The 24,714-nt window shown below is 33.1% G+C and overlaps 2 protein-coding genes across 2 annotated transcripts; both read left to right on the plus strand.

Moving 5' to 3' along the window:
* Positions 1 to 1,700: 1,700 nt before the first annotated feature.
* On the plus strand, positions 1,701 to 7,691 carry LOC105320951 (small integral membrane protein 8). The gene is made up of 2 exons (XM_020064387.3): positions 1,701 to 1,951; positions 7,295 to 7,691. The coding sequence occupies exons 1-2, from the start codon at positions 1,802 to 1,804 to the stop codon at positions 7,445 to 7,447; spliced, it is 303 nt and encodes a 100-aa protein (XP_019919946.2). The 5' UTR covers positions 1,701 to 1,801; the 3' UTR covers positions 7,448 to 7,691.
* A 4,971-nt stretch (positions 7,692 to 12,662) lies between these two features.
* On the plus strand, positions 12,663 to 20,150 carry LOC105320969 (uncharacterized). Its single transcript, XM_034474313.2, has 4 exons — positions 12,663 to 12,734; positions 14,761 to 14,816; positions 16,603 to 16,745; positions 19,395 to 20,150. Coding segments are annotated over exons 1-4 (864 nt in total). The 5' UTR covers positions 12,663 to 12,732; the 3' UTR covers positions 20,058 to 20,150.
* Positions 20,151 to 24,714: the final 4,564 nt, after the last annotated feature.

The following is a 24,714-nucleotide window of genomic DNA, read 5'->3' on the forward strand; positions in this document are numbered from 1 at the left end:
GTAAAACTACTGCAATGTCTATTATTATACATATACTAAGCATAGCCGTCGTTTAAAAGCGTGCATAAAATTTGATATAAAATCGGACCAAGCAGCTTTAACGATGGTTATTCTTAATAAGTATAGTAGAATTTATTGACATATTTTAAATGACTGCATTTGGAATTTCATAAGAAAAGATTTTTTGTTTTGCACGATTCCCACGATTATTATTAACATAGAAATGTGAACTTTAATAATATAACTCTTAAATGTATTTGAGTAAGCCTAGGGTTTGCGACGATGTATCTTCCCAACACAAACTGTTATTTGTCCTTCATAAGGTTTTAATCAAATGCTAGTAGCAGGGTTTTTATATTCAGCTGCTGATTTTTTGCGATTATCGCTCGTTCTACATTGTATTTATTTGTATTCATTGTAAGGTAAAAAGAATAAAACTAAGTTTAAATTTATAAATAATAACGAAATGCGTTTATAAATTCACAAAGTAAAGAAACTGGGTGCACAAGACATCTCTGGGGCATCTCTCCGTCTTTTGTTTTAAAAAAGCAACATTTTTAATTTTGAAATACATTTATGTCATATTTGCAATTTTCAATTTCGTCGGGAGAAGAGCAAAGACAATAAAATCACTGAAAAACAGCTATATAAATAAGTACAATTTTAAATGAATTACATCGTGTTTCTATATTTAGAACCATTTTATAATAAAATCTTTTGCAATACAAACATTTTTCTACCCATTCCACGTCCTACAGAAACCAAAGAACGGTTACAATCCGAAAAATGTGCAAACTTAATGATGAAATTTCCACTCTCCTTGTGCGTCCAGATTCCTGTCGAATCTACATCTTAAGCGCCCACTTCCTTTACCAAAATAGGTTTCGGACCCTCTACCCACCTCCGCAAATACAGTAATTAATAATCCCATCGGAAAAATCTCTTGATTGTGCATGTATCTCTAAATGTTTTATTTGATAATTCAATTTTAAGGTAATAACTGTATGTTTCTGAATCCAGTTTATCTTTGTTTAATTTGATAATTTATGTTATAGGTATGTTTCTGAATCCAGTTTATCTTTAGATTTTTTATCCGACAGGAGGGGTGCAATTTATAGATATCACATGAAGAAGGGGGAAATACAATGTCATAATATATACAATGTATACATGTAATCAGCAGTTATAAACTAAGTGACATTTTCAAGATTAATATTTGTTTAATCATCATATGATCAAAATTTCAAAAGCAATCAACACTTACAAGAGAAAAAACTGAATGAATAAAAAGCAATATATTCCAGTGGAATTAAACGGGGTTTCAAAAACTTGTCAAGGCTTACAAGATATTTTGGAAAGTTATTTACATTTTTAAAAAGTGATGTACATGAATGTGTTATAGATGTTGTCTATGCCTATTCTATCAATTATGGAATTCCATACACGAGAATCAACAGTCAGCTTCCACTTACTTACTGACAGCTATTGATGATACATGTATTTATAAGCACTGGCATCGACTATTTAGTCCTTTTTAGGGGGGGGTGTGTCTTTAGATATATAAAGGGAAAAAAAAGAAATCCAGATATCTAGAATTATGAAACGGTAAAATTTGGTATCCGTCGATTTCTTTTTAAAGATCTCATAGTCGGAATGATAGACCCTCTGTATTGCTATAATTACATCGGGTTCGGTCTCCCAACTTGCATACGGGTTCTTCAAAATGGATGCGCCCTTGAAGAAATCGAATGTGTGAATAGAATAACTTTTAAACGTTAATTTAAAGTTGTCATACGTTGTGATGGATCCTAAAAAGGACGCTGGTGATACCAAACCAGATTTGAAAGACAAAATAGACAAACAGAATGAAAAATTTAAGACTCCAGGATGGAGAACGTTACCAAGTACATCAGCTTTCCGGGCGATCAATTTTGAATTATATGCCAAACCGGTAACTGACATCTCTGTCTGTCTGTCTGTCTGTCTCTGTCTCTCTCTCTCTCTCTCTCTCTCTCTCTCTCTCTCTCTCTCTCTCTGATGATGATGAAATACGGTCAAACACTATTTCTGTCAATAGAAGATAAGGTTGGTCATGATGGTTAGAGATTAGCGGAGTTATGCAAACAAACATTAACCATATCTGAGATTCCTCTGTCTCGTATCCCTGCTCTTCAAAAACACCGAAATGCCTCATTTGAGCACAAATATTTAACATCATAGTTTAAATCTAAGTGTTTAAATGTATTTCCCCAATTTTCAGTTTGATAATGTAAGTATTTTGACATAAATAGCGATTTTTAACATGTGTAGACATTGGGTTAAGAACGATAACTCTTGCATGAATCGCTTTTCACTCGAATAGTAGTGATGGGAATCGGTGAGATTTTCATAATCGATAATCGGTTTCCCGCAACTAACTAATTATCGATTATAATCGGAGATTTTTATATTTTATAGTGTAGTGCTAAATAAATGTAAATAAACAAGTTACAATGAACAGACTTATTACTAGACTTTCGTAATTTGATTTACTTAGTATTTCTACATGTTCTAGCTATAAAAAAATTATATTCAAAAGATTTTCTTTAGTAGGCAGTCCAACATTAATTTTCTTGAAACCAAAACGCGTCCAAATTCGGGAATGTGCTATATTTCCCGAGTAAGAATATTGAGCTCGTCAGCCATTTTCAGACCGTGCGCCTTTTAAGGGGTTAGATAGTTCGCGTCTAGAATATTCTGTTAATGATATGCACTCGTTGAAAGGGAAAAAAACCATCAACCGATTAATCGTAATGAAACCTTTTATGATCGAGCGCTTAGAATGCAATAACAATCGATTATAATCGATGATTGGAACATCACTATCGAATAGAGGTGTGAAATTTTATTCCCAGAATAAAATAACTAAGAATTAAAAATAACAGTTTATCAGCTTTATTTTTTTAATGTCATATAATAATCATCAAAAATCCATATATAGTGAAAGCAACTATAAAAATAGCAACTATTTTTAGACGTAATTCCTATCCTATTGCTCCTTTCTCTTGCACATGTATATAACACAAGTTCAAGTACAGTATTTTCATTCAAAAAATTAACTTAATATACAATAACTATCTATATAAAATACTAGACATACACTCTTTATGGCGTAATAATGGGCATTTTGGTGTTTTTGAAGGGTATTTCGGTGTTTTCAACGGGTATTTCGGTAAATCACGGGTATTTCGGTAATTCTATGTACCGCAGATTAGTATATTTCAACAAGTAAAGACCAAATAAGTCACAAGTAATATGATAATGATACAAATACATGATTTTATATGTTATAGTAAAAGTGGCAAAATAGTAAAAGTGGCAAAGCTTTAAACATTTGCAATTTTCAGAGCTGATTGAAAAAAACGACCAGCTGCAGGCAAAAGGCATAATTAATTAATCTTTTTAACAATCTTTTAACATGTTTAAAGAAAGGACTATGTGCAGTATTATGCATTTTTCGCCCCCCCCCCCCCCCAAAATAAAGTTTTTTTAAAGAGCCTTAAAAATAAGGTGGCAGATAGTTAAAATCATAGTGAAATCATATTGAAAATAAGTGTGTAAAAGGTTATCACCACAGTGACGTCGTTATGTAGAAATGATGTCATGAAGATTGTCTTATTTTGATAAATTGATATTTTGTTGCAAATTATGGGTGTTTTCTGATGGTTTTTTGACTTGGAAACATTGAGCGCAGGCTTGCTCAAGTACCGTGTGTATAATTGTATGAAGAAAAATTGTACTTGAGTGCTCTATACTTCTGAATGCAAAATGAAAATGACAATATTTTCATTTGTTTTGGAATTGCAGGAATTGGGGTCATTTAGGTGACATCATAGATAAACATTTAACAGCGAATAAGCAATGATGACTAAAATCAAGATTAAAGTGATAGGCATCCTCTGCACCATAGGCGTCGGAACCTAACCATTAAGCACATAGCATCATAGAGAGTTCAGCCCCCCCCCCACTTTTTCTCGAAGCAAACATAATTGTTCCTAAGTTTACAATTTACCTATAAACCCCCCCCCCCCCCCCCCCCCCCCCACGCTGATTAGGATTTTCATGATTTTGGGAATTAGTTTTTTTTTGCTTGTCAAGAATTCTGAGGATTAGTCTAGCCCCCCCCCCCCCCCCCCACTCTGATTTGTATTTAGAATTTGGTTAAAATTGGGGGCAGATATTTGACCATATCAAATATAGTCTTTTTAGACAGGCACGTAGCATCGTTTTTGAAAGTGGGGGGGCCAGACCCATCCAAAAAATCTTGACAAGCAGAAGAAAAAAAAGGGAAATTTAAGGTTTCCAAAAATCTTCAAAATCCTAATCCGTGGGGGGGGGGGGGGGGGGGGGGGGGGTAGACTCAACTATGCTTCCAAAATACTTCTTCCCTACCAAAATTTTTTTTCCTCCAAATCATGAAATTCCTAATCCGTGGGGGGTGGGTAACTTCAATTTGACTACTCATTTCCTTATTTTCATATCAATTTTTTACTAACTTACAAACAAGTGGGGGGGCCAACTCCATTATAATTCATTTTTTTATATGTAAATTTTAAAAAATTTGTTGCTGCGAGAAAAAGCCCCCCCTGATGCTACGTGCCTGTTAGAATTATAAGTGCTGTATTTTTAATCTGATCAGGAAAAACCCAGGTTTCATAGGAAAACTATTGTTTAGAGTCTGTCCTCTGTCATAGCATCATCGCCTACCAAGGATTTAAAATCAGCTCTGAATTCTGGATCAGCTTCTTTACAACCCTTGATAAATTTCTACAAATTTGAGCGTCGCATCACATAGGCACATTACTTCTTTAATTACATGCAAGAACTGTGAGGTACACTAGTCTGATTGACTTTGCACAGGCACTGTTTCTCTGTATTCACCTTCTTTATACTGCAGTATATCAAACTCTTTCTATGCTCTTAAATCTAGTATTTTGTATTGCGTCCCATGTATAATTGTTCAATTTTATTCCATCAGACAATTGAAGACCATTATGAAAATTATAGACATTTGTCATTCTTCAGCATGTTCAGGTTAAAAATGATCAATATTTAAATTATGCATGCCCCAAGAAGACTCTTGATGGGTGAATAAGCATAAACATATCCATCAGTGACATTTTATTCTCTGCATCAGTTGTAAAGTATTATCTCTAATTGTTTGTCATTTGGAATGAGTCAATTTAAAGATTAGTTTGTCTGACTGGATCAATTCCCCAAACAGATAAGTTTTTAAAAAATAAATGTTTGTCAAAGTTAATAATTTTTATGTAATTTGATGTAATTTAACAGTATTTTTTGCCAAGCAAAATTCATACATTTGTAGATCTACATATTTTCCCATTTATGATAATTTAATGATTTATTCTGAACTAATTTTTACCAGCATATCCCACTAGGACAATCGGTTTTGAATGAAAAAAAAGAAAGTTAGATTTCCTCTTTGATATGTGTCCTCTTTTTACCCAGAGAAATTAACAAGGATGGAAACAAAATTATGATCATGAAGAAACAAGAATTTGTAATGGGAAACTTTTACTTCTGTTATGCCCCACCATGAAATAGCAGGGGCATATATTGTTACCCCCGTTTTGTCATTCTGTCCTTCTGTCATTCCATCATCATTTACTTTCCGATCATTATCTCAAAACCATTGCACACATTCAACTAAAATTTGATATATGGATGTATCATAATAATATACAGTTTAGTTTGAATTTGGTTTTAGTCTGATGATTTTTTACAGAGTTGTGCCTCTTGAACTGTGAAAAAAATGAAAAATTCTCTGTTTCCACTCTCTTACATGTACTTTTGAAGGGATGCATATAAAAAGCTGATATTTCATATGTAGGTTATTTACAAGAAAAAGCAGATCAAGTTAGATTTTACTTCCAATCCTGGTGACCAATGATTTTTAACAAAGTTATGCTCTTGAACTTAAGAAAAAATGGGAAATTCATAGTTTCCGCTGAAGTAATGCATACGTAAAGTTTATATTTCATATAATGTTAATTTAGTAGAAAATTTAGTCAAGCTTGACCTTGATTCCAGTCTGATGATTTTTAACAGAGTTATGCCTCTTGAACTTAAAAGAAAATGAGTAATTTTTAGGGATTTATGACTTATTCTGCAATCAAACAAATGTTATACTAAATTTGGCATTTGGAATTTTGGTCATCCATGGGGGCATTTGTGGCGTTTGGGAGCATTTGTGGCGTTTTGGGGCATTTGTGGCTTAAAACACATCTAGTTCCCATTAAAAAAAATTTGGTACACCACTGTACACCCAACTAAATTTTTCATCATCATTATCATTCCCATACTTTCCTCTCCTTCACAATGTAAAATTCTTGTAGACTTTTTTTTAATAGCATTTATTAATATAGGAGGTGTTTCGAAACAGATTTATTGCCCTTTTTTTAACTAAACCTATGTTGCCCTGATACAAAAGTGTTTATGAGTATTGGAATATTATGATTCAAAAGCAAAATATAATGGAGACAGAAACCTTTGAAAGATTTCTTTTATCTCTTGTATTATCAATTTAATGATTAGAAAATTTTGTGATACATTTTTTATCTGATGTGTTTCGATCATTTTCTGGATCCTTGGTGAGATTGTAAAAAACAAATTAGAAAAATTGTTATGCAATGAAATGGATACACCTGATATTGTATTAATCCTGTTAATATGTGTACGCCAGACCATGGTAAATGTATTTAATACTGTTAAAATGGTAAATATATTGCATTAGATTTTAATATAGGAAAAAAAAGAAATATGTATAGTGAATGACAAGTCAATGAGTTTGGAATATTTACCAGACTTGTTACAAATGTAAACATTTCTGGTGATTTTCTGAAATCAAGTACAAAATCATTTTTTCAGAAGTTGGGTATTGATGGAAAAAAAAGTTTTGTCCACCTGTTTGTTTGGTTATCATTTAACTATATTCTATACCTATACACCTGACTACTGACTTGGTGCATGCAACATGATTTAATCCTGTGTAAAAATTCAACCACACATTGTGGCCCCACCCTACCAAGGGGATCATGATCTGAACAAACTTGAATCTGTGCTATCTGAGGATGCTTCCACAAAAGTTTCAGCTTGTTTTTGACTAAAATCAAATACTTATGAATCTCCAGTACTCTTACCACACTGTAAACATGGAAGTCTATGTTAGAATACCTATCATATTTATCTATTTCAAAGGCACTGAGAAATACGTTGTTTTTGTTGATTTTTTCAGAATATCATGGTCATGGGTCCAGGAACAGTGCTGTTTCTGGGATGTATAGGCTACATAATCTACATGAGGATGAACGAAGATAAAAATAGCTACACCGCCATGAATGCAGATGGGACCTTGACGAGACGAGAGAAAACTTCGCGCTGGGACTGACTTCCTCTCTTTGTTCATGTAAAGTGTTTTGTTATAATTGTGTATTTAATGCTGTTAACTCCTAGTAACCTAATGCTTGGGTTACTGTTAAGTTGTGACTTAGAAGACAGGAAGTTTTAAAACTGTGATGTGATGAATGTTATGTAACATTACTTGTGTTTAATATGATAACTGTTATTTATATGTAATTGAATATGTGTATATAATAGTTTATGATGATAATATTATAAAAGCAAAAAATTGATGACTTTAGTATGGGGTTGTAATTTACTTGGTGTTATATACGATGTAATCCCTTATTGTGCACTTGCGTTTAGAACATACCAACAAGAAGATATTTGGATTATACATCCTATCCATTTACTTTGGCAATGAATTATTCGATATTGTTCTTTTAGGCTGTAATTTGTTTATGCAAAACTTTGGATGGTACTTTATAAGTCAATCAGAGAGAGAGAGAGAGAGACAGAGAGAGACAGAGAGAGACAGATAGATGAGTAGAGAGAGGTGAAAGAGCCATATAGATATAGTGAAAAAAAATGACAATAACAAACCGTCAACCATCTCAGATATCCTTAAAACGAAATACAAATTTAAAGCAGAGCAACACAGACCTCCATATACATGTAGATAGAGGTAGGATCAGGTGCCTAGGAGGAGTAAGCATCCTCTGCCGACCAGTCGCACCCGCCGTGTGCTCCCTGTCACATTTGGGCATGTCATAATCGATGTAAATGTCAAAATCGGGAAAATGTCATTAGAGAGAAAACGAAACGTTGATGATTTGTTTTTTGATGGTCAAAATACAATCACTGAGCCAACACGGACCTCCATTACATTACATTCCAAAAAGATAGAGGTAGGATCAGGTGCCTAGGAGGAGTGAGCATCCTCTGCTGACCGGTCCCATCCGCCATGTGCTCTTTGTCATGATGTGTGTCTAGAATTATGTAATTTTTTAGAGAGTAAGTGTATTGGAGATAAGTAATTTTTCAAATCTACAAAGTTTGCTATTTTGAAATTTGCATTACATTTATGATGACGATATTGTGCTCTATATAGTGTGACGATATTGTGCTTTATTTCTAATACGCTACCGCTCTCGAAGCGGTAGCGTATCAGAACGGCTGATTTTAATCAGATTGCCTATTTGACATACACAATTTGATACTATATCGTCAGTCGGTATCGTCTCTATCGCATCAAATAAAGACGTCATCTTTTAGGCGAAAAAAAGGACATAATATGATTGTCTGAATGAAAATCGTGTTCACGATGGTGAAATAATATTGTCGACAATTGACACACAATATAGGTTGCTGACATTGGTGAACGCGCAAACATTGATACGATATCGACGTAAATATTGACACGATATCGACGTAAATATTGATACGATATCGACGTAAATATTGATACGATATCGACGTAAACATTGATACGATATCGACGTAAATATTGATACGATATCGACGTAAAGTGAAAACATATTATGATTTAATATCTTTAATCACCTGCGCCGGTGCGATTTAACTAGATAAATTCCAATGTTAGGATTCGCTTGTCACGTGACAACGAAGTATATATGATGTCACAAAAATGCATCAAATATAATGTTTAACATTGTTATCAATACATGTTATTCAGGTTTTAAGGAATACTCCGGGTCAAAGTAGATTTTTGTTGATTTAATTAGCTCTGGGACACCTCAACATTGCTGCTAAGAAAAAAAATATATAATTATACTTGATTTTATTATTTATTTCGATAGGAAGTACGTCACAATATATAGAAGTGTCTCATAACACCTATATGCAATATATATATATATATATATATATATATATATATATATATATATATATATATATATATATATATATATATATATATATATATATATGGTTATATATTGATAGATGATAGAAAGATAGACATATACTTTTATTTCCATTTTAGTGTGTGAGGATGGTGAATTGATATCGATATCAATATTTACAATATACATGTACAATAATATAAAATATGTCTCGGAAATAACACGGAATACGAACTAAGAGAAAACGTTATAAAAATTATTGTAAGAGAACTTCAATGCTTCAGTTTTTGACACGTAGATTGTGAATTGTTCAAACCCCGACCACTTGACCAGTATAATGGGACTGAAAGGGCGCGATGTACAACGCTTTGTGAAATTGTTATGGTCGCAGCTTATTGTACACGTAGATCGTCGCCTCTTTTTTTTTTAAAGGGGCATGGTCACAATTTTGGTCAAATTTTATTTTTCTGATTTTATTATTTGCAATGCTTTAGGAATGCATTTCTAATGATCAAATGAAATTTGGGTGCCAGTCGTTGAGTTTTAAGCAAGATACAGGGCTCACAATTCTTCGTCATGTAAACAAAGCTCGTGCCCTGTTTTTGTTTACATAGGTTCAATATACCGGTAAATAAAAATTCAAGCTTGTTTGTCTATCTTATTATTCTTTTTTAAGCATAAATAAACAGTTCCTAACGATTATTACATTCATTTTAGGTATAAAACTGGAATTTTCACTTCAACATTCAAAATGTAAATAAACGCTTTGTTTACATAGCGAAGAATTGTAAGTTCTGTAACTCGCTTATAACTCAAATTTTGGTTGCTTATTAAAAATGACTTACTGAAGCATTGTAAACATTATTTATACAAAATAATGTTTGACCAAAATCGTGACCATGCCCCTTTAAATTGGGAAAGTGATACAAAAAAACAAACAAACAAACAAACTTCAAACCAATCGCAACTTATCGGGCCTTTCCGGTGGAGATTGATAAAATAACTGCCGCCCGGAAAGGCCAGAGAAGGTAAAATTTACACAGCCGAGCAAATGGCCAATAGACACTCCCATCTTTGCTAGCCCTAGCCAAGGGTTTTCGGTCCACTTCGCTCTCCATAAATGGGGAGCGAAGTGGACCGAAAACTCTTGGTTTGCGAAGATTAAAGCAATTGCAATATACGAGGTACATGTAAGGACAATGATTGAAATTTAGAGCAGCTGCAGGCACGTTGCATCGTGTGTGTGTGTGTGTGGGGGGGGGGGGGGCACTATTTTTCGCAGCAACAATATGTCTTAAATTTACATATAAAAAATTGAATTAGCATGGAGCTGCCCCCAACCCCCCCCCCCCCCCCCCCTCCCCCCAAACACTTTTTTGGGAGTATGTAAGAAATTTGAATGAAAATAAGGAAATGAAGAGTGAAATTGAAGTTAGATTTATTTTACCCCCCTCCCCACGGATTAGGATTTTGACGATTTTGAAGACCTTGTACTGATTCTGATGGTAATTCTTCATTATTGTTATTCTTCTTCCATACATTTTTTAAATCTTTATAACTTTTTTGTTTGACATACGATTTCATTCAAATTTTCAGGGTGTATTGTAAGTTACATTTGGTTATTAAAAAAAAAAATTAAAAAATCGTAACTTCTGGGTTTGAAGTATTTCCCTTATTTAAAATTTTTAGGGGCATTCGTTTCCGGCCAAAGGCTCTGAAATGGTCCATAGCAAATAATCCAAAGTTAGAAATCTTTAAAATTGACACTTTGAATGTTGTCCTCTGATTTTTTTATTTTAGATTTTTCTAACTGTACCGCTTGAATCAAAGTTTATGTTCTAAAAATTGCTAATTTTTAGTCATGTTTTTGCTTCGTATTTTTTTAGTTTGAAATATTTTCTAAATGCATATAAAAAAAACTTGTGCATAAATTAAAGGGCTTTTATTAGAGACCAAAAAAGGGGCTGGCCCCTTAAATAAGTGATCTAGGCGCCCGGAAAGTCATTGCTGTATAACTAAAAACGATACATGCTACGATATTTATGTCGCTGAAAAAGTTGTTCTCCATTATCTTATCAATCAAATTGTAATATAGTATTGTTTGGATATTGCGTAATATGAGAGTTCAAGCTTCACATGAAGACATGCATACCCACTTTGACTTTGTTGATAGGGAATAGCTCCCTGTGCGTAATAGTGTTTTAAAGTCGCAGTCAATACTTTTCTTGTCTAAATATATCCCCAACTTATCACAGACATGCCTTTATCTGTTTTAGAGAGATATTACTCTTAAATACTCTGTAGTCTGGGGGTTACATTTATTTAATAAATTGAAAATAGGCATTAACTAATTTTAAAGAGTTCAAATTTATTTTCTTAAGCCCTGATTGGTCAGAAGTTCAGGAAATGTGAAAATGACCTCCTATCAATTTATGTCAGACCCTGACAAGTGTAAGGAGAAGGGTGATGGTTTTATAAAGACTGATTGACAATCCTTTCTTGACTTGAAGCTGTAACGGAAGACGTCCTCGTTGCTTGCAACGAACTCGGTTCTAGTTTGTTTTGGTGTTTTTCTTTTTTTTTGCTTGACAAGATTTTTTTGGATGAGTCTAGTACCCCACCTTCAAAAACGAAGCTACGTGCCTGAGCTTGAGAGAATAACTCAACATCATATAATAAATCAATGTAATGGCCATGGATGATTTACAAAGCTGATTGTATGATGACACCTTAAAATTTATGACACAAATTTATGACGAGACAAGCAATTACTGAACAGTTAATTTTATAGAAGCATGCATGTCGATCCCCCGAGAGAGTCATTATTGAGGCGCCCATGTTCTTTAGTAGAAGTGATTTCTCAGAATGGAAAATTGTCTCCATTTTATTTAAATGGATTGAGACGTATTACATTCAACGTTTAGAATCAAAGATTTCTAGATTTTACTTGAGCAACAGTTACTGCATCTTCGCTAGCCAATGGTTTTCGGTCCACTTTGCTCCCCAGAAACATGGGGAGCAAAGTGGACCGAAAACCCTTGGCTTGCGAAGATGCAGTTACTGTTTTAGATGGTTTCAAATTTCATAAATTTCAAAAACTTTAATGTAACAGATGTTTTGTAAAACAAACCGATATTTTTCCTAGCCGAGACGGAACGACCCACAAAAGGAGGGGGAGATAAAAACATGTACATGTGTGTGCGGTTTTTATACATTGACGGATGATGTAAGACTGAATATAAAGACCATTCTCTAGTTCGGTTCGTCCCAACAGACTAAGCATAAGTTAGATAAAAAAAATTACTGCAGAAAAGAAAGAAGTATCAAAAAGGAGGGAGGGATACATGTCTTTAGAGCTGACATAATCTTGTTGGGAAGGAACATATGGTTAATTGTTAGAACACTATATATATACATAAATATACTGATAACAGCAGGGCGACGTACATCACATTGTAGGATTAACATGTGAGTAGCAATCAGAGAGAGAGAGAGAGAGAGAGAGAGAGAGAGAGAGAGAGAGAGAGAGAGAGAGAGAGATCCGCATAAGTCTATACACACTAGTTTTTAAAAGATACATAATTAAACACAGGGGCATCGTATCCACTCTACACTCTATCATATATAATAGAGTGTAGAGCGGATACGATGCCCCTGTGGTTGAAATATTACCACGCGCTTGTATAATATATCATTGACTGATTTTTATTTAAAAAATGAATTAAACTCCAAAGTATTCCAAATACTTTTAAAAAATGAATGTAATTTATCAGCATTTTTACCCCTATGGACCTCTAATTATGAATGTTTTATGTGAAAATGACATATCAATTAAATGTGTTTTGTTCTTTAAAATAAAATATGGATAAAATATCTCGCTTTTGTAATTTTAAAGCCCCCCATAAAATCAAAATGAAATTGGGCGTATATTTCTATCGATTTAATGAACCATTTTTTTCTGATATTTAAAATCCTAAATATGAATATACAAAAATATATTTTGAGGTCCCCATTACAAATACACACATACTACCCAAATGTTTTTTCACGTAAGGAAATTCTATAGAAAATCTACTAAAGAAATGTAAATTTTGATTTCAGGCCCGAGCTAGTTTGCTTAATTGTTTTTCGCGATAGGAAGAGATGTTCGGCTATGACTCTGGAAATTATCAAATGTTTTCAGTACAAAATCATGGACATGTCCAGTGTGTTTTTAATATTCGGCGCTGTCCGTGTCTAGCTCCAAACTCTGTATATAGCTGAAGAAACATTATACAAAGTGACTGATTCACTTCCAAAATTATAGCTTAATCAACTTAGTTGCGGAAATCAACACACAAATTTATAACAGGTGTAGCGCACTTATTGGTGGGACAAATTTAAAATTAATGAATCACGTATTGATTTAATCTTTATGTAAAGTTTCCGATAATTCTGCTGGTGTAGTTTATGATAAAACTTACTGATTGTATCTGATAAAAATAAAAAATACTTAATAACTAAAATACGAATAAAACAACGAAATGACGCCCCCTCTATCCGTCAACCCCAACCCTACCGACACCACAAAAAAAAAGCAGATAACCAATTAAATAAAATAAAAACAAAAGAAAAAAAGTCCCTCCAAAAAACAAAAGAACCTAACGAACAAAAAGAGAAAAAACACACAACCAAGTAAAAAAAAAAATGCCTCAAAAGATGTGACAAAAACTTTAAAAAAAAACCACCGTGGGATATTTTAGCAATCCCCACCCCCCTTTTGCGCTCCTTTTGTGCATGTCCATCTGCCATCTGTTGCTGGTCCAAAAACTAATCTATCTATTGAATGTTCTATTCAGTTAATAGTAGGGTGTCAATTTTTTTAAAATTAGAGTCAATTTTCAATGTCATTGTGAGACGAGTTGTGGAACAAAAATTCACGTTCGTTGGATGGCATCTATAAAACAATTGAGATATATGTTATTAAGTTTTTTTCATGAAAACATACATGCATGTACATGTACAGGTGTTTGTTTTTTTTTGTTTGTTTTTCTTTAAATCTAAACTGAACGAATTTTTGATTGCTTTCAAAGGAAAGTTATTTCAAGACCTATTTTCTTGACCAGACAAAAACACCAATATTAAGTATTTTTATTTGATTACGCAATTATCCCGATATTTACATGAATTTTAGGAAGAGAACAAACTAATAGCATCTTAGAGTTTACGTCTAGTATTAGGGAGGTAATTGGATTCACCATAATCAGCAGGCTTACACTGTTTTATGCACACTGTACGTTTAGTTAACTTATTTCCAGTAATACATTAGTCACAACCTCATTAGATCTAGAGAGGAATTAGAAAACTGTGTTTCTCTTGTCCACCTGTAATCAACTACCAAAGCTAAGAACCGACAGTACAGACCCCATTTTACTCAAGTTTACTTACAACAAATAACACATTTAGTGATCATGACATCAAAAATTATTTGAGGGTCTTTTTTTTGTTTCTGCAGGATTTGGTTGTGGATTGTCTTTCAGTGTCACACTGTTACATCTTTTATACTTAATGGTGAGTTTTGTAAAATCATTTAGTCACGGTCATCTTAATATCACTTTACTATCCACTCGTACTACCACGGCATCCATTTTTTATATGATAATTACAATGTAAATGTAACTCATTTTATGGAGCAATATCATAGATGCAGACATTTAGTAAACAGTGATACATCGCGACCAAACAAATATACTATAGCTGTAATATTTATTCAAAATACAATTGTGAAATTTGAAATATACATAGACAGAAACCATGCAATGCAAACTAAATATTCAAATATTACTGAAGAACCAAAGAAAGAGATAGACAGATGGACTGAACACAAGGATTGATCTAAGAGTAATGTCCAACAAAGCATAGTGCTTTTAACGTGGGCTGTATCATAGAAACAGGTATACAAAAATTTGCCCAATCATGATATAAATTCGAATGAAAATATTGAAACACACGAGAGAGAGAGAGAGAGAGAGAGAGAGAGAGAGAGAGAGAGAGAGAAGGAGTGAGAAAGAGAGAGAGAGAGAGAGAGAGAGAGAGAGAGAGAGAGATGCCTTAAAGATGGTTCCAATGTTTTGTGAAGGCATAAGCTTTGATTAAAAACAAAGTACATTTTCGAAAAACACCAGAAGAAAGGATTGAGCAAGCGTCTAAAATCGTTATCATTGTCATTGCTATCTGGCTACGCTCATGATCCCTCGATTTGATTGATCAGAATTTAACCTCATAGATTACACATCATATACGAAGAGAACAATGATTTATTATTTTTTTATAATTAAGTGTGAGTTAAGCATCAAGCATATTATAAAAGTGGGAATTATGAGTTTTACACGAAACGTCCTTAATCCCAGAAATGACGTCACAGGCATGCAACGACAACCCTTACCTCAAGATTCTTAAAACATTTTACATGTATCTGTGCATGCAGCAATTGTGTTTTGCATCGCAATTTTAAAATCTGAATAAAAATGTAGATATTTCAAAATGCGCGTTTTCGTAGCTTGTAACTCCGCGTTTCGTGATTTTATCGCATTTGTAACATTACTTTTGGGTCAATTCTCGAACATGTACGTAAGATTTTTGATACAGACAGATAAAATGTGCCACATAGATTTCTTGATATTTCACTGAGATAATAGGACAAAAAATTGACCGACATAACACAATTCATTCTAGAAACGTAACCAAAATAACACGCAATAAGCATAATGATGTCACACAATGATACGTAACTAGATAATAAAGCAAAACACATACATATATCGCACCATTAATTATGAAATAACTGATAAGTGAATAAACCGGCCTCATCATTTTTGAAGACATCTTACTGAGATAATATGTAAACCCCTGAAGGTACAGCTTCATGAATCACTGAGATAATATGTAACCCCTGAAGGTACAGCGTCACGAATCACTGAGATAATATGTAAACCACTGAAGGTACAGCTTCACGAATCACTGACATAAGATGTAAACCCCTGAAGGTACAGATTCACGAATCACTGAGATAATATGTAAACCCCTGAAGGTACAGCTTCATGAATCACTGAGATAATATGTAAACCCCTGAGGGTAGAGCTTTATGAATCACTGAGATAATATGTAAACCCCTGAAGGTACAGCTGCATGAATCACTGAGATAATATATAAACCCCTGAAGGTACAGCTTCATGAATCACTGAGATAATATGTTAACCCCTGAAGGTACAGCTTCATGATTCACTGAGTTAATATGTAAACCCCTGAAGGTACAGCTTCATGAATCACTGGGTGCATCTTGACATGTTTCTTTTAGATATCCATAGCTGTCCCCACTATTCCTCGGTCTCATCATTCCTGAGTCATATCGGAGTCAACGTTCACACATCCGGGACCTTTGGAATCAGTGACCTAGATGTAACACATGACCCAAAGAGTTCGTCCTGTACTGTTCTAAAGGTACTGTTATTAATGAAATACAATAAATATGTATGAATTAGAATAAATCAATAACTTTACTTTTATTTTTTGGACTAAGCTCTAAGAATGATTTCTTAGAGCAATTCAATATCTAGCTGATATTGATAAAAAAAATACAACCATAAAGCTCGTTGTCAAAATATCTGCCCATCTATTAAAGGTTTCCTAAAAAATATTCAGTTCTTACCTTAAAATTCTTAATTTCAATCCCAATGACAGAACAAAAATAATTTAATATTTTCTGGCAGATCTCTTATACTTTAAATTGATGATTTTTTCATATAATATATCATTTTTTTTCTTCATTCTTTTTAATTTTCATAAGTCTTTTTACTACACACTCTTTTGTGGTAGATGTGAAATGTAACCCTCCCCCTCCCTATATTTTTTCTTTTCTTCCCTTTATTTTTTCTCTCTCCAATATTACAGAGCAGCAGTGAATTAAGTTATTATAAGAAGTTATGCATCAAATAAAATCTGTTACCGTAACATTACATAACTATAACTGTATTCATATATGTAAATTGTTTGGTTTCTGTCATTATTTGCTGGTATTTTCTTTTTCTTTAAAAAGTTGTTAGTAAATGAATTTTGACATATACATGTATATATATATTTTTAAATTAAATTGTATCTATAATTGCTTGCTGCTTGTTTTCATGCTCATTCAGTTAAAAAATATCTTATGTAACAGTTTACAATTAAAGTACCAATATGCAATCTTGCAGGAATAATTATAAACTAATGGTTGTTTTATTTTTGTTCATGAAGATTCCATTAAAGGTTTTTTTTTAGATTCATTGTAAAGACTAGTGCTGTAAAGCCTAACTTAACCGATAGTATAAACTAAATATTATATACTTTTCTTTAAAGCTATACACGCTATAATTTACGTCAATTTTGAATGGCAGTGAAAACGCATGTGTTTGTCTACTTATAAAAGTTATCCTTAATCTGTAAATTACAATGGTGAATTCCATCTCGTTACAAAGATATAGATTATTAATTGTTCATTTTCCTGCCAGGAAAATATACCTTTTCATGAATATTGATGAAGGAAGAGCAAACCAACCTCATTGCGCATGTCCGCGGAGAACTAGGTGGTCGTTATTGTTTGCCTAATTAAATATCCAACTTGATTTTTAATATGCTTAACAGTTGTTAATTTGAAATACATACATGTATAATGAGTAAAATACGTTTGTCATTCACGATACCCTTACTTCGCATTAACACTTATAGGATCTATAAATAGCACATAGGGGAAAACACAGGTCTACGTCATTTTTTTAAAGGAAGTATTCATATCTACTCACATGCTTGTATTTTTTTTCTTTTGTTTGTACTCGTATATCGGACAAATTTATGCTTTACTGAAAATATCCTTTCCTTTGTGAAACTATCACAATTATGAAGATGTTGACCCTTCACCAGTTTTGGTATGATAGACTAAATTTAGCTGTCGATATCACGTGATAGATTGATATTCACGAGGAGGCATTACTTTCCTGGCAGGAAAATAAATATTTTTTATTGTTTAATATTTGATATATTTGTTACGTGATCGAATTGAGCATTATAATTAACAGCATAAAGGTAACTTTTATCAGTAATCAAACACATACATTTTCCCCTTTATTAAAAATTGACGCAAATTATAGCGTGTATAGCTTTAAGGTGCCTCAATACACCTTAAAAAAGTGTCTCAAATCAGCAGAAAATTGCTTGATTATGATAGATAGCATGATTGATAAGAGGTAACGTTATGTGTCAAATTTGCGAAAAAATGTGGAATTTTAGATGAAAAATGATGTTTTCAAAAATTTCATTCAGTAAACATTATCAAAAGCCCAAGGCGGGTTTGAACTCATGACCTGCGCTTCACAAGCCTAATACTTAAACCACTGAGCTATTGCGATATAAATCTGAATCGATTGATACAATCAGTTTAACAAAACATTTATTTCGCCATCTTGTGACGTAGTGTCTTAAAAAGTAATAAGTCTCGGTGTAGTGAAGTACCTTAAACGTTTCCTATTAGTTCAGAAGGTAAAACTATTATGATAGCCTTTCAAAGTTAATTGCTCACCTATAGCTAAATTAAACCCCGGAAAAGAAAGTGTGCTATCCACCATCCGAAGTGCTACCACTCTAATTTCGGCGCCCTTTGTTCCCCTCTAATTTGATTGGCTGACTTTCTCTAACACTGAAACGTTTCACAACAACGACGTTAGCAATTGACAGCAGTTGACAGGAATACTGCATAATTAATTACTGTGTCAATTAAACGTCTTAAATGTTGCTTTTTCCAGTAAATTACAACTCTGCAGAATATATATGCATCATAGAAAAACAGCTACCGGGGTAACATTTAGGGCAAAATAAATATATTTCCATCCATAGAATTAAAACACTTATCCCATGGCTTTGAGTGGGGTAGCTTTTTCAACAATTTTTTGACTCTCCTCGTGCAAATTCTTGGGAATATAGTCTCTGTCTCGGGCTTGATAAATTAAAGAACTATAATCCCAACCACAGCTATTGAATAACTGTATACTACGGTTTAAGTCATTACAAATATCAACATTCGCAAACGTTTGTGTTAGTGTACACTTTTTTTGTATGCAGGCAAATTACGCAAAGGGAAGTCACTCACATACACACGACAGACCAAGAGGAGCGCAATTTTTTGTGACGCCATCAGGTTTCCCGCATGGTGCTACTGACGTCACCCTGAGCTATGACGTATATTTTCCGAGTTCTTTTTCGTGGGTCAAAGGGGGAAAGCTCCCTGGAGCTTATGGACACAGCACACACTGTTCCGGGGGTCGAGATTCCAACCACTGTATTTCCACTCGATTTATGTGGCGGGCAAACGGGGCGGGGGAACTATACTTGTACTTTCCAAAAGGGGACCAGCCAAACTTCGATACTTGGGCCAAACATCAGCAAGCAGAAATCGTCACCAACGACAACTACGGGGTCTCTATCCGTTCATCGAGGTTTGTTTTCACGCACAACAAGTGGATCAACCTTAAACAGCAGATCCACCTGAACTCGGTCCACAGTAGCGGTCACGGAAATGCTGACGGCTGGATCAAGGTGTTTGTGAACCACGAGTCGGCTCCCATCATGACGATCCAAGACGCTGTTCTACGAAAGTACGATGACGTCAAAATTGATGGAATTTTCTTTTCAACTTTTTTTGGCGGTCATGACGACAGCTGGGCGTCTGCGCATGACACGTACACCCTGTACAAAAACTTCCAAATCTCTGTCGGCCATCATTAATCAAAGACGAATGCACGAATTTCAATATTCAGTTGTTTGTTACATAAGTGATCTTTTATGTTAAAGATATATCAAATAAAGAGAAAACGCCCACTTAGAATTTTATCATTATTGAAGGATATAAAAAAACCCATACTTTTAAAGATAATCGAACATGACAGTCTGACTTTTTTTTCAACACAAACAATCATAATACTGCTGTGTAGGTCTGTATACCGCATGGTTTAAGTACTGTTGAGTGTTAAAATTCAAAGAAAAAAGATTTTTGATTTATTATCAGTTATTTATATGTACAGAACACGGATGTCTGTATTTTTATTTTCGATTATTGTGTCAGTGGTCAAAGTTAAATATAATTATACATGTACATCATACATTTCAAACTCAAGCTAACTTCTCACTAAAATCATTTTCTACATGTATTTCATCTTGGACAGCTAGAATAGACTAGCTCATCATACAGGCACATTACCTAACTAAATACATGCTCTTTAAGGTTCCACAGCACACCAACATTTATTTTGGTTGATTGATAAAGAATCTTTTATGAAATATGATTTTACAAAACGGAGACCCATTTCGGCTTTCAATTATTCCGTATGAATTTTTTTGGTATTTTTCAGTGAAATAGGAAAAATATGTTTTGACTGCAAACAGAGTATTGTAAAGCTTAAAACTTGGTCTCAATTGATTTTTTTATTGTTTTAAGTAAACACTTGTCAAAGATGGTTTGGTCAAGTTTTTAATTTTTTTAAAACATATTTCTGAAAATATGATTGTATAGAGATTGTTACGATGCAATGTTTCCGGTTTGTATTAAAAAAAATCATATAAAATAATTGAAGACCGATATCTGTCTCAATTTTGAGCAACCATTTTTGTAATTGATTCTTTATCAATCCACTGGTGTGTCGAGCCACCTTAATATTTAGTGGGGATCAATATGCACCGTACGATATTCTAAATCGTATAAGCTTTATCATTTCTAACTTCAGTACTTATCAAAACGCCCCAGCCCCCTGCATCTGCGTCCCACTGTTACAACTGACTTTGAAAAATTACGCGCATAGTGCGTTAACATTTCGTATTTTTTTTTCAAAGTTCGTAATTTTTTCAAAGTGCGTTTACATATTCCATCCGTTTTTTGCTATTTTCCACAAAACTAAACTTTTCATTTCTATATTGAATTTCAATGATAACAAGAGGCCAATAGGCCTTAACGGTCATCTGAGTAGCATATAACCCATACATAAACTTGTCGAGGTATCTCATATATTCATTTAATTGGGTTTCATTCTGGAGTAGAAAAATTATAAATTTGTAATGGCGACCACCTCTCTGCCTGAAGTCTTTCAAAAAGAACTATGAAACCTATAATTTTGGCAAAAAAAATTAAAGATCTGGGCTGCGTTTTACAAAAGAACTTACGACTTACAACCAAATTAATGAATGATGTTTAATCACGAACTAACCAATGTTTCATTCTAATGGCTGTGAAATATGATTATAGCAGTCAAAATAGTTGTAAATAAATGAGTTTATATTTTTTTCCGTCTAAGATCAATCCATGATACGGATAATATTTACGACTTTGTCGTAAGTTCTTTTGTAAAATGCAGCCCTGGTCTACAAAATCATGAATTCAGTTTTTCTTTCAGGTGTGTGGGACAATGTATCTAAATCAAAAGCACCAAAAATTATTTTTTTAAATGGTTAAATGCCTGGAACATTACTTGGGCCAATAAGAGAGAGACATATGCCGATCAAAAGTAGAGAAGGATTACTTGGGATGGGGGCAACCATTAGGAGTGAAAAATGATAAATGATTTAGACCATTGTTATTAAGTACAAAGGAGATACAAGGCTAGGATGGATTAATGTTTCGTTGTTGGTGGTGTTTTTTTCTCTTTTGTGTATGATCTTATTTCAAATAAAGTTTAAACAAATAAGTTGCTCATGATATGATCATAGTATTATGAAATATGTATCACAATACGCACGATATCCAAATAACAGCAGACAATCTACACATGAAAAGGGATTGTAAAGAGGGGCTCATATTTACGCGATATCATGTGTCACAGTTTTAATATAATATTTCCGGTATAATATGTCTAAATGATAAAGGATTGTCTACATTCGCTAAACCAGCGTTAAACATTCATATTTCGTCAATATTGCTGGAAAGAGTTTCCAGAGATAACCAGGAAATAGCATTATGACGTGCTTACCTCGTGAAATGGACACGTTATTGTACAAATATCGTTTATTGATAAAATGTGCTTGGTAGATGCGTTAATGGTAAATATTGCTTACTAAATAAAAGTTTAAAAACTTAAATGGTGATGAGGCTATCTTGATGAGATTATCATCAACTTATATAAAAGAACTGATATTTAGACTATATAATCTAAGTGCAGCTACTGTACAATAGATTTATAGCAAGAACATGTGATCAAAAGTGAAGATAATTTCAGTGTTATGGAAATTTGAAATGGAGTCTGGTTTACTCACTTTAATATCATAGAAGCGTAGATCGTTACGCTGAATCGCCGAGTGACATAGCACCCAGTGTATAATCTATATATTTAAATTGTTATCATATAACGATGTCATTGATGGAAGTTGATATATCTTGATCTCAATTCAAGTTATTTTCAAACAACGTAGGGGTTGGTTGGGATGGTAGAAAGGTTATGCGATGTCAATTAAAATTTCGATTTTGTAGACCAATTTAGTCATAACCTTTATTCGTCAAACAAATAATGTTCAAACGTTAATGTATCGATGACATATGGGCTATTAACAATTTATTAAAATCAGAGTTAAAGCAATTGTTTTCTTCATAGTTAGACTATTCGCCGTGTGGAGTTTACACAGGATTAACAGAGATAAGCAATTCAGTCCAAATTTTGTAACCATTCAGCTCGGTTGGCGGAATGACAGAGCTTCATTTTATGCTAACGTAGCTCTGTAACTACAAAATGTGTTTTCTTGTTTTTTAAACGAGATATGATGCGATTTCGCTGAAACGTCCTGTTTATTTTTCTATTAAAAGTACATCATATTTTAAAAAAAAATGAAATATTTAATTTTGGTCCTGAAAAATACTCCATTAATGTATATCCATGTGCCTTTGAATTCAAGAAGACGAGTTCTAAAACCTATGTTACTGATGAGGTGACGATTTCAGTTAATTAGTTGAAAATCTATCTGAAAGAGAAATGCAAGATCCATATTTAGGTAAATTAATCTATTTTGGCTAGGTGTATTTATACGTCGAAAAAAATTAATTTCATGTACATGTGCCGTATTGCCCGTTCATCAACACATAAAAAGTGATTTGCCATATTGATACATTTATCATAGTACAGAAAAAAGTGAAAATATGAATGTTGAGATATTTGTCACATTTTCTAATGGATTAACAGTTTAACATTAGTTTAGCATTACAAAATACAAAATGCAGCGTATAAAATACAACGATTAATAAGGTCATATATATATATATATATATATATATATATATATATATATATATATATATATATATATATGACACTTTTTCATGTGTGTCCAACTGAACGCAGGATATTGGCTGCTAGATATGCAGAAATTACAGTCGTTAATTCTTTGACAGCACCTATAAAACATAAAAATGTGATAGTCGCTAAGGTTCAATTAATCTGTTTGGTGAATTTATGTTAGTGAATATCAAATTGTTTTTATGATACAGTGCCATTTTTTTAAAAAACAAAACGCAGAGTGTTATGAGTTTAACGATGAAAGATTCTTCCTCAAAGGACCAATGAAAAATGGGCTCGTGTTTAAAACGAGATGATAATATGACACGCGAGATGAATGATTACATCACATTTACAGATCCCAAATTTCATGAAACCGTTTGTCTAAATTGAGATAAAAAAAATCTTTGAATTACATAAGCAGACCTGCTTGATAAGTACGATAACACACCATTTATGGAAACAACAAACAGTTCCCTATACATAATAGATTATCTTTGCTCTATTGTGTCACTAGAGGGTCAGTAGTTTTACAGAATCTATCGGTTTTTATAGGAGTTCTTTCTCTGTAACGTGGTTAAAAATCGCCAAACTGACAGTCTGATAAAATGAACATGGACCAATTCGTATTACCCACTCACTCGCGCCTAAAAAGGTAAATGAATATTAAGGAAATCCTATTCTGGGATAAAATTCACAACTACTTTTAATAGATAATGTTTTAAGGCCAAACATATTGGCTGAAATATTATTTTTAGGCATGGAATCATGAACGACTTCAGGCGCTTTATATAGAAAGTACTTATTTAAAGGAAGGCACGTTTATCAAAGATAATTGAACACCCTGAAATAATGCAGCGTATTTATATACCAAATTGTAAAATATTATCTAAATTGCAAGTTTCTTATATATTTTAGTTAAGCAATCTGTGTTATTTGTAAATTGTTCAAATTATCAAAGTTTCATAACAAATTATAATAATTAATCAATTATCAAATCGAAAACTGTTATTAAAATCTAAATCATATGACCTTTTTTTAAAGTTTAAACCAAGTATTTATTAACGACATTTTACGATTTCCACAACTGCTTGAAATTTACAAGTTACATGCTGTGACATGTCAATATTAGC

This window comes from Magallana gigas, chromosome 8 (genome assembly GCF_963853765.1).
Source record: "Magallana gigas chromosome 8, xbMagGiga1.1, whole genome shotgun sequence".
Taxonomy (NCBI): domain Eukaryota; kingdom Metazoa; phylum Mollusca; class Bivalvia; order Ostreida; family Ostreidae; genus Magallana; species Magallana gigas.

Coding starts and splice junctions, on each gene's coding strand:
- LOC105320951 (XM_020064387.3), top strand. CDS start 1,802: ATGGATCCTAAAAAGGACGCTGGTGATACCAAACCAGATTTGAAAGAC. Junction 1,952..7,294: donor TTGAATTATATGCCAAACCG/GTAACTGACATC, acceptor TGATTTTTTCAG/AATATCATGGTCATGGGTCC.
- LOC105320969 (XM_034474313.2), top strand. Junction 14,817..16,602: donor TACATCTTTTATACTTAATG/GTGAGTTTTGTA, acceptor TGTTTCTTTTAG/ATATCCATAGCTGTCCCCAC. Junction 16,746..19,394: donor CGTCCTGTACTGTTCTAAAG/GTACTGTTATTA, acceptor TTTTGTATGCAG/GCAAATTACGCAAAGGGAAG.